This window comes from Meleagris gallopavo, chromosome 1 (genome assembly GCF_000146605.3).
Source record: "Meleagris gallopavo isolate NT-WF06-2002-E0010 breed Aviagen turkey brand Nicholas breeding stock chromosome 1, Turkey_5.1, whole genome shotgun sequence".
Lineage (NCBI taxonomy): Eukaryota > Metazoa > Chordata > Aves > Galliformes > Phasianidae > Meleagris > Meleagris gallopavo.
The window spans coordinates 182,431,107-182,442,396 of record NC_015011.2 but is presented as its reverse complement, the minus strand read 5'-3'; the positions used below and the strand labels follow the sequence as shown (position 1 = coordinate 182,442,396).

Sequence of the window (11,290 nt, the reverse complement as noted above, 5' to 3'; positions counted from 1 at the left end):
TTTTCAGGGAGAAATCCACTACTAGCAGTTCAGCTCCATGTAAAACACAGTTACTCAATGGCTTCATTTTGTCTTTTGAAGTTTCTCTGTTTACATTTTATTATCTGAAATAGTCTCTTTAATGTCTGGGGGGAAACAAACGTTACTTTGTACCATAGCAGTTAACAATATGGGTCATGTTCAGGGGCCCTGAGCCTGACATTTGGTTGTAACAAGTGGACAAGATGCTTGGATGGTCTCATTTTCTTTGTGAACTCTATGAAAGGTAACTTCTTTCATTTCCTTGGAATCACCTGCAGGTCCCAAGATGAAAATGTTCCCTCTAATGGACAGAAGAAGGAAAAGAGAATCTAACCAGCTATACTTAGGTGTTTACAATACTTGATTTTGCCCATTGTGTTGTGTGGTTCTATTTGGAAGCATATTCCAGCAATTTATGTCAAATAACAGATGTCAACTGTAATCATCCTGGGCATAGGAGTCATATGGGATCGTGCTCTGGTTCTAATAGTCCAGTGAGGCCTAACACTTGTTTTATATCAAGACAAATATGACAATAGAAGAACCTGTACACTGAACATCAGGAGAAGGATAAATCTTGTCTGACTTCTAGCATCTGTTCTCTGGATGTCTGTACAAGAGGGGTCATACTAACTCCCAGTGGGCACCATTCATTTTACCCTGATCCCCTGGTTGGAAGCACACCCAGATTTCTAGCACTCTAAAATCTTTATTGACAGCACAGAGAGCTGAGGATTGCTGGGCACTCTGCTCTGAGTGTATCTTGTGGGGCAGGAGCTGGATCAGATTGATCTAGAGGTAGGTCCAACCTCAACCATTTGGATATTGGGAACAATTTATTCTACGAAAAAGTGGCAATGCATTGGCACAAGTTGCCCAGGGAAGTAGTAGAGTCATCATTCTGGAAGTGCTCAGGAGTTGTGGAGATGTAGTACTGAGGGATGTGGTTTATGGGCATGGTAGGAATAGGTTGGGGTTGGACTTGGTGATCTTAGAGCTTTTTTCCAACTTTAATGATTGCATGATTCTATATTCGGTGGCCTGCAGGTCTGGCCTGGCTTGTAGGAGGTAGGATCAACCTGATGCTTGCTTGCTTAGAGATGGCTTTGCAAAGCTCATTTTTGAGCATCCCTCAGTTTGTTGGTGCATGGTTACTTCTCAGAGCCGGTGGGGTCAGAGCTATGGAGGGAGGAAAGTGCACTTGAACATCACCATACACAGGAGTACAACACAATTGGGTGAACATCATAACTCTTCGAAATGCCCCGGGGTGTCCTCTGGGCTTTCCTCCTCCAGCCCAGGGGAGCAGAGGTTTCCTGTAGGGTCAAGGTCCCTCCTGCAGTCCTCTGCAATGCCTCTAATGGCACCAGATGCTTCCCTGCTGCCTGCTGAGAGGAGCCCTATATTCAGCAGAGGAAGAGTTATGCACAGGGGTCAGGGCAAGCTGGGGAGTTGTGACTGCCTTAAATCAAGCAATTCTTTGCAGCTGTCTGCTTGATGCTTTTATGTCAGGCCAAGGGCTACTCCTTAAGCGTGGATATGCGGGGGAGGAGGGGTTTCTTTGCATTTCCAAATGCGAGGATACTTCCAGCTTATGCTCCCCATAGCTCACAAGCTGCCTGCAGCAAGGAAGGAAGCACCTGCAGAGGTGAGCAGGGAGGTGGTATTTTAATCTATCCATGCCAGATGAGGAGAGCAGCCCTGGTCAGAGCAGTTGATCTGTTTGGAGTTTAGAAAAGGAAACCGTTTTCCTGCCTGACCTTGGCCCTGGTTGACATATGCAGCACTTTGTAAAATTAATTGCATATTGAACAGGTAGTGGAGTGGAAAGGAGCCACAGGTGGCGTGTGTTTACAGTGTCTGCAAGCATCAGAGAGGGGTTTGGGTCCTCCTTTTTGTGATCAGCCTACCAGACCTGAGGGAAATTGCTTTAAGATGCACCTTGAGATTTTCTTTGTTGATTGAGTTGCTGTTATTAATGACTTTTATAATAACCCAGATTGTGTAGCTCATCTTAAACAGCTTAAAAAAATTAGGCTAAGAATTCATAGAATCATTAAAGTTGGAAAAGACCTCAAGGGTTCTCTAGTCCAACCATCAACTCATCATCACCGTGCCCACTATAATGGATGTTCCGTGGCATAGTGGATTTAAACCTCTTTTTCATCTGAAATTCAGTCTGAATTTAGAGAAAGCAGCAGATGCTTGAGGAGGCTGACGCTGAACTATTGCACATCCTCAGAGCATGCAGATTAGGACAAATACAAGTTGAGACCATTGACAAGAAGTAGTGAATCACAGAATCACAGGACTTTTAAGATTAGAAAAGACCATTAAGATCAGCTAGTCCAACCGTCCTCCTGCCACCAATATTGCCCACTAACCTATGTGTTATTTACCACTCCTTCTGAGAAGAAGTTGTTCCTAATCTCCAACCTGAACCTCCTCTGGTGCAACCTGAGGCCGTTGTGTCTCATCCTATTGCTGTTACCTGGGAGAAGAAGCCAACCTTTGCATGCAGTTCTTGCTTCCTGCCCCGATCATGTCCCTACCACTGTTCCCACAGCTGCAGAGCTTTTCTAAAAGTTCATTATTCTCTTTCCCTTCCAGCTTATTCTGCCTTATCTCAGACCTATGGAGATGATGTTGCCTACTTTTATTTTCACATCTTGTCTTCCCTCCAATCCAGTTTTACTGTTCATTGCCACCAAGTAATGTTACATCTCCCATTCCAGATAGGGTAAATTTGAGGCCCAGTGTTAGCCCTAGGAAATCTGGAAGAAATGCATCTCTCCGTTTCAAAAAGCCCACGTTTGTCAGCAGTTACCACTTAGAGAGATCTCAGGTATTGATAACTGCCCTTCCATCCTCTGAGGTTTTCAGCACTTTGGCCCCAATCCAGAGGAACACTTACTCACATGTTCAGTTTGTGGCTGTGTTGTGTGGATGGGAAGACTCTCCATAACACAGCCCATGGCAGATTTCATGCTTCAAGTTCCTCTCTGCATGCATGAGGGATGCAGTGTTTGCAGCATTCCTCCTCATGCCCTTGCTTCTAAAGTCATGCAATTAAGTTACAATCTCTTCTTCTGTTTTATTATTTTTTTAAGGAGACATTGTTAGGTCATGTAGTTTGGGTGAAAACATTGAGAAATTCCACTTAAAGGAACAAAAGCCTCCCCACAACACAGAAATGATCTTTAAAATCTCTCATTTACAAGACTGACAAAACACAGTTCACTTACTTTCAACAAAGAAAAACAAAACCGAACTAAAATGATCCACCATGCATACTATTGTTATTCTTTTTATTACCGTTGTTGCTCTTATAATTAGAAAACAAAGCTAATGCTGTGTCCCTGACCAGGAGGATAACTTTTGTTCTAGATGAATAAACCATAGCTCTGCTGAGATATTTAATCAAACACTGTCTGACTGATGAAATTGCTCCTGAGGGGAAAACAAAGCAAAACAAAACATGTTGTACATGTTAAAGTCATTAATCTCAGGTGGATTTCAAGTTTCCTGTTCTTTCTTTCCCTCTCCCAAATCTTGTTTTCTACTCCGTCTGCCACATGTAGAGGACAAAGTTTGAGTCTGGTCTGCTCTTATGGCAACACAATAGTGTTCCAGGTCAAGGAAGGCAAATCGTTGAGATGGGGTGAGAGTGTTAAGGATATCATGGGTTGTTGTAGAAGTTATAATAAGGAGAATGATTTAAGTTTGGAGGAAAAAACGACTTCAGACAATGCAGGATGGTTTCGCTGATAGGACAAGGGGAAACGGTTTCAAACTAAAAGAGTGGAGATGTAGACTGCATATTAGGAAAAGTTTTTACAATAAAGGTAACAAGGCACTGCCACAGGTTGCCCAGAGAGGTGGTGGATGCTCCATCCTTGGAGACACTAAAGATCAAGCTGGGTGAGCACCTGGTGGAGCTGTGGCTGTCCCTCTTCACTATGGGGGAGTTGGGCCAGATGAACTTTAAGGCCCCTTCCAATTCAAACCATTCTCTGATTCTCTGATTCTCCTTCCTTCTTGAATTTTCCATGATGCCCATTAGAAATGTGTTTGCAAACAGATGGTGCAGGAGAAGGAAAAGCCCAGGGCTGAGTTTTCCTCCCACTATCTCCAGAGCATCCTCCCAGCGCTTCCCAGGCTGGTACCCTGACCAGGCAGCACACACACACACACACTGGGATGATGCTGGCGGTTGCCTTCAGGCATCATGGTCCCTTGAGGATTCTTGTATCACATTCCTGACAAAGACACCATTCATTGGATCCAGATTTGTCCCTCCTCTCCCTTCTCTCTCCCCTCACCAAGGGCTTTTGTAGTGGCAGGACATGAAACACTGATGGGCTGCCTGCTTGAGTGTGATCAGTGTTAACAGTTTGGTGAGCTGATGGTTGGACTTGATGATTTTACAGGTGTTTTCCAACCTTAATGGTTCTACGACTCTAGAACACTTCCCATTTTGCAGACTAAATGAAGGCTTGGGTGGGGGTTTTCTACAATGAATGCCATTTGCCTACCTTTGGGGAGCAATCTAAGTGGTATAAAAATTGAATAGGGTGAGGATATGGGGAGAATTCATCAAAAAATACAAAGCCAGCTGGATGAGAGCAAAGTTTAAATCCTCGGATTTGGAAATATCATTAAATATAAATTGTTTTATTAAATCATGGATATTTCTTCAAACGAGTAAGTGCTACAAAGCCACCAATATAACGCTTTTCAAGACAGCTTGCCCTTTTCCCTCAAGGGTAAGATTGCAATATTTTGAAATAATAATATTTATGGGAATATATCAGCTGTATTTTTCCAGCTAGTGTAATTCAACAGAACTGTGTGGTAGGGTGTGGAGCTGAGCCAAATGCTACCAGCTGTTAGGATCAAGCAGGGCATGTTAGGAGAGAGGGAACTATAGCATCACCCGACAGAGGCATTTGCATTAATTAGAGCCATTTCATTCAGAAACTAAAAGACCTCTGTGTTTCAGAGTCTTGGAAGCTGCTTACTGCAGAGTTGGTACGTGAAGGTCTTGCCCTGCCATTAATGATACATTTTCCTTGAAGACTCTTGCAGAACTGGTTTGTAGCTGAAGTTCTCACAAATATCTTCTGGGCCACACATGCACAGAAAACTATTTGGCAGCTACGTTTCATTGCAATTGCAATTGGAATTGCTGCTCATGCCAGGAGGAAAGCATCCAAATCATTAAGAACAAGATGACTCTAATTTGCTGGATGAAAAAGGACAGTGCAACTAGGGATGTTGGTCAAGGTGCAGCCACTCTGGAAAGTAAAGGGCTCTGGAAACTTGGAAGTTATGGTAAAATCAGTGTAACAGTGTTGATTAACAGACCTTCGAGTATTGAGAGGGGAGCTAGAAGAAGGAGGACAGACTCGTCAGCACGATCTTGTGATAGGACAAGAGGAAATGGTTTCAAACTAAAAGAGGGGGGATTTAGACTGGATATAAGGAAGATTTTTTACATTAAGAATGGTGAGTCACTGGCACAGGTTGCCCAGAGAGGTGGTGGATATCCCGTCCCTGAAGACACCCAAGGTCAGGCTGGATACAGCTCTGAACACCTGGTGGAGCTGTGGATGTCCCTTTCATTGCAGGGGAGGTGGATTAGAAGACCTTCAATGATCCTTTCCAACTCAAATGATTCTATGATTCTATGACAACAGCCTGGGACATGGGCTGGGGCCACAAGGACTCTGGGCTCAAAGAAGCAAAACTCAGATTAAGCCAGTGGTGAAGGATTCTTAGAAAAGCAAGAAGATATTTTAAGCCTGGATGCCTCAAACTACAAATCTCCAAACACCGCAGCCATTTCAGTTCAACATCTAAAGGTCACTTCCCACCCTGGGGTCAGAGGACCTGCAGATGCCTGGTAGACTTACTCACATCTTCTCTTGCTCTGCAAAGATAAAGTTTCTTCTGGCATGGGAAAAGCAGATGAGGGACAAGGGTCTGACACTGTAGGAGTGAACTGCAGCTGAAAACAATGTGCATACAGAGCATTTCTTCCATCTCACTATTTTTTGCGCCAAGCAAAGACTCAAGACATCAGCAAGGGAGCAGGAAAAAGTCATTACAGAAAAGAATTGAAATGCTCAAGTTTTCCTTCAGTCAGAATATCCCCTGGCTTCATCAGAACCTTGAATTAAAAAGAAAATTCCTTAGAAGAATGAAGGCTGACCTTGTCTTTAAAATATCAAACAAAGCCAAATTCTGGCTTTGGGATCTGTGCCACCAACCTGTCTGCATGTCAGCCTAAAGACAACCAACCTCTCATCGCACCGTGCTGCGGAGACGTTTCAGTCCACCAGTTTTTATGGGGTGACAATTACACAAACCACTGACAAAGTACCAAAGGCCTCTTTCTACCTGCTCAGTGCTGGGGGAGGGAAGGCAAGGAAGAAACCAATTCCAGCAAAGTAACCAAGGTGAATAAAAGATCTCTGAATTTACTATAGCACACAATGCTAGAGTACAGAATAGCTGTAATATTGCTAGTCATACTATTTTTGCTCTTATATTGCCATTATGCTATTTTCTTCCAGCTCCCAGGGGCTGCCCAGAGGCATGACATGAGCAGCTGGCTCATAGAGAGTGGCTGGAAAAGAAGAAAAAGAGGACAACGGTGTTGTTATGGCTGTATTTCCTTCTGGGAAAGTGCCTCAATGCCCTGCTTTTCTGTAGGATTGATTTGTACAGCACTTTTCCTGGGGCACAGGCTCCCCAGAAATGTTCTGTGAGACCTTACAGGCTCTGATACCTTCTGCTCCTGGAGCAGATGTCTTTCTTAACACAAACACAGAGATTGTTGCTTGTAGCAAATATATATATACATATAAAGAGAGAGAGAGATGAAGTAATCTTAAGCTAAAATCTCCATTCCACAGCTTCTCAAATTGGAGTCAAGGATCGTTATGGGTCCCTTCCAACTCGGGATATTCTATGATTCTATGATTCTCCTCCCTGCATGCAGAAGTGAGGAGCAAACCACCCACGAGAGGCATCAGTCACATTTGTTAATGCACTCTTTGGGGACACAGGGATATTTAAGTGATGAGAGGATTGCTGATACAAGAGCAAAATGAGAATGGTGACTCTCCTCCCCTGAGTGCTCCGTTTCTTTGTCTTGATTGTATCTTGGCTAATTCTGCTCAAAATGAAGAGGCTGGGGAAAGAGGGAATACTGGAACTTATCTATCCCAGCAAGTGCCTCGAGGCTTGTGCCTCTCCCATCCTTGGGAAGGAGACCCAGCTTGCTTTCCAAGTAGGAAACCTTGAATGAAACATAATAAGCTAGCATTCTGCTGTTGCACCAGAAACTTCAGCATTTATTGCGTACTATTGTTAAGGCTTGTTTATAACATAGAGATATATTTACGTAGGAAGGAGAGCAGAGTAAAGCAGAAGATATATCTTATAAATATTTCTGTATGTCTGCGTACAAAATAAAATATGTACAGCCACCAATACTGGTTTTCTCTGCACCAGGGCAGAGTCACATGAAGGACTGCTGTGTTCCCACTCCTTGCTTTGGAGAATGGCTGCTACCTGCACATCAGCACACCAGGATCAGACCCACTCTGCTCTCTGCAGTGTTTTGGGGCTGGTTCAATAGTTTTGCTTGGGGAAAGACACAGTGACATCTTTTCCTAAGGATGGGGTGGCCCGTTGTGGCAGAGCTAAGAGTGCAAGACCCAAAGGGCAAGAGAAAGAGAGCAGGAGCTTTTTATGTTTTATTATTTTCCACTGGATTTTCACTTCAGTTTTATACTTTATCCTAATGGCTCCACTACAACCCAAGAATCCCACAACACCCCTCTCAGCATGCCCTATTCTCACTGTTTCTGGCATCTGGCTATTTGTTTGTTTGTTTTCCATGGCTGAGTGTGAAAATCCATCAAGCCTAGACAACTTAGGGTCAGGTTTTCCTGTAGAGAAGTCCCATTGGAAGTCACAGACCTGCATAAAAGAAAGGTTAAAATGAGTTGATCATTTCAGGGCATGGACCTGAATTCTTTCCTCTTTTTCCATCCAGAGTGGATGCCTCCATTTTAAACATTAGGTCTTTGGAAACAAATGCAGTTATTGCTGAAAAAATTGCAGAGTTTTTGCTTCTGGGATGGTTCTAATGCAGACTCAGTGTCTGTGCAAGAAGGCATAGGCAAGCATAAGTCTTGGTTATATTCAGACAGGAGCTGCTTTTCTTCCCCTAGGGAAAGTTTTTACTTTTGCTTCTCAAAATATTAAGGCACTTGACGGCTGGACGTCATTGGCAACCATTGGGAAGATTTTGGAAGAAGATACCATCCCAAATGAGTTTGTGTCTTCTCAGAGAGCATTTTATTGGTGGGGGAAAGCCTTCCATTTTTTACATTTCTTTAAAGTCACTTTTTTACTTGATGTGATTGCTGGCATTGTTCGTTTTTTTTTTCTCCTCCTACCATCTTTCTTCAAGTCTATGTCTGTACAAGATGAGCGACATCTAGTCAAGGAAATATTTTCTCTTCTCTGAAGCATCTCAGCTCAGCAGAGCGAAGTGTTTTCATTTGCAGACGTATCTCTCGACAGTCCTCTCACACTTTTTACAGGTGACGTAGCAGCACCAGTGGTATTTGCAGTGGCACCGCTCCACCACTTTGTCCATGTAGGGGTTGTAGCCTCTGCCGCAGCACATCAGGTCACAGCTGTCGCTCCCATTGGAGGTCTTGTTGCATTGCCTGGAGGAAAGGAAACATGGTGAGTGAGTGTGAAGCCCAGCAGGGCTTTCTGAACCGATGATGACAAGCTCTGCAATTGGACCTATTAAAGCAGGTCTGGAGGAGTCCACGAGGATGCTTAGAGACTGGAGCATATCTCCTATGGAGACGGGCAGAGAACTGGGGGTTGCTGAACCTGGGGAAGGCTCTGAGAAGACCTTACAGTGGCTTTCCAGTGCCTAAAGCATCTGTAGAAGATCTGGGAGGTTCTACATTGTCAGAAACGTAGTGACACAACAATAAGAAAGGGCTTTAAGCTCCTGAGCAGACTCTTACAGACACTATTTAGTTCTGAACTTATCAGGAAAATCACAACCAATACACAAACATCACACTCGTTTTTTAAGATGGTTAAGAAGGATGATCCTGGGAATTACCAATCTGTCAGTCTTACCTTTGTGCCAGGAAAGATAATGGAACAGATCCTTCTGGAAGCGATGCTAAAGCACAAGGAAGGCAGGGAGGTGATGCACGAGAACCAGCATGGCTTCACCAAGGGCAAATCCTGTTTGACCAACCTAGTGACATTCTATGATGGTGACACTGCATCAATGGACAAGGGGAGAGCCACTGATGTCATCTATCTGGACTTCAGTAAGGCCTTTGACGCAGTACCCCACAACATTCTTCTCTCCAAATTGGAAAGATATGAATTTTATGGGTACACTGTTCAATGGATGAAGAACTAGCTTCAGGATTGAGTCCAGAGAGTAGTGTGACTGACTCAGTGTCTGGAGGGAGACTGGTGATCAATGGTGTACCACAGGTTAAGTGCTAGGACCAATACTCTTTAATGTCCTCATCAATTATATTGTCAGTGGAGTTGAGTGCACACTCATCGAGTTTGCTGATGACACCAAGCTGTGGGGTGCAATCAGCACACCAGAGGGATGTGATGCCATCCAAAGGGACCTAGACAGGCTGAGCAGTGGGCCCAGGAGAACCTCATGAGGTTCAACAAATCCAAGTGCAATATTAGCTGGGAGATGAAAGGATTGAGTGAAGCCCTCAAGTGTGTGTACTGAGGACTCCTCACTGAAGACATCTCAGTGTGGAGTCCTCAGTACAGGAGATACATGGACCTGGTGGATTGTGTCCAGAGGAGGGCCACAAAAATGATGCAAGGGATGGAACACCTCTCCTACAAGGACAGACTGAGAGAGCTGGGACTGTGCAGTCTGGAGAAGAGAAGGCTCCAGGGAGACCTGATAGTGGCCTTTCACATTCTAAAGGGGAGCTACAGGAAAGAAGGGGGCAGACTATACAGCAGGGTCTATGGTGACAGAACAAGGGAAATGCTTTCAAGCTTGAAGAGGTGGAGATTTAGGTTTGATATATTTGTCGATATATTTACATTGAGGATGCTGAGGTACAGGAACAGATTGTCCAGAGATGTGATTGAGATGTGGTTGATGCTCCACCTCTGGAGACTTTCAAGGCGAGGATGGATTGGGCCCTGGGCAAACTGATGCAGCAGTGTATGTCCCTGTTCATTGGAGATGGACTCGATGACCGTTAAAGGTCCCTTCCAACTCTAATGATCCTACAATTCTATGATTCTATAAACAGATATCCCATTCTCCTAAAATTGTCCAAGTGGGTCACTAGACGTAAAAATGCAACAGGCATTGACTTTTGGATAAGATGAACCATGTCCTGCAGATGCCATTTCTCTAGAAGCTGTAGAGATCATAGAATCAATGAATCACAGAATCATTAAGGTTGGAAAAGGCCTCTAAGATTCCCAAGTCCAACCCCAACCCGTCCCTACCACGCCTGCTAAACCATATCCTCAAGTACCGCATCTCCACCGTCCTTGAACACCTCCAGGGATGCTGACCCCACAACCTCCCTGGGCAGGCTGTGCCAATGCCTCACCACTCTTTCTGAGAATAAATGTTTCCCTATATCCAACCAGAACCTCTCCGGTACAACTTAAGGCCATTATCTCTCACCCTAACACTGTTAATCTGAGAGACGAGGCCTAGACTCATCTCATCACAACCTCATTTCAAGGAGTTGTACAGAGCCATAACATCTCCCCTGAGCCTCCTCTTCTCCAGGCTGGACCAAACCAATCCCCTCAGCTTTTCCCCACATAGCCCAGGGAGAAAACACTCATGTTGGGTCAGATACTTGGCTGGACACGAATGCACAGAGTCACTGTGCACCCAACACAATGAGGCTGCGAGCTGGATGGATGCTTGATGCTAATGTAGGAAAGGCAGTTTGATGGTGGGGGCATTGCTGGCATCTCTCCTAAATTCCCTCCTGCCTATCTAGTTTGGACAGAAACAGTGTAAGGCCAGTTGGGGTAGAGAAAGAAGAGAGGAGCATGAGTCTGACACTTGGACTGAACACTCCAGTAATAGAAGAAAACAAATCCATGAGATTTATAGGAATTCCTCATGAGGTAATGCTTTAGGAAAAGTTATGGTATTAATGAGGTGTTGAGATTTTGTTCTTGTTCTTCCCTTATT

The 11,290-nt window shown here is 44.3% G+C and overlaps 1 protein-coding gene across 1 annotated transcript in view; it reads right to left on the bottom strand.

The window, feature by feature from the left end:
• Positions 1 to 10,615, bottom strand: part of WNT11 (Wnt family member 11) — a 16,298-nt gene extending 5,683 nt beyond the window's left edge. The window contains exons 1-2 of the mRNA XM_010706205.1: positions 10,611 to 10,615; positions 8,634 to 8,771 (exon numbers count right to left, since the gene is read on the bottom strand). Of these exons, the coding sequence (XP_010704507.1) occupies positions 8,634 to 8,771; positions 10,611 to 10,615 (143 nt within the window). The remainder of the gene's footprint in view (positions 1 to 8,633; positions 8,772 to 10,610) is intronic.
• Positions 10,616 to 11,290: the final 675 nt, after the last annotated feature.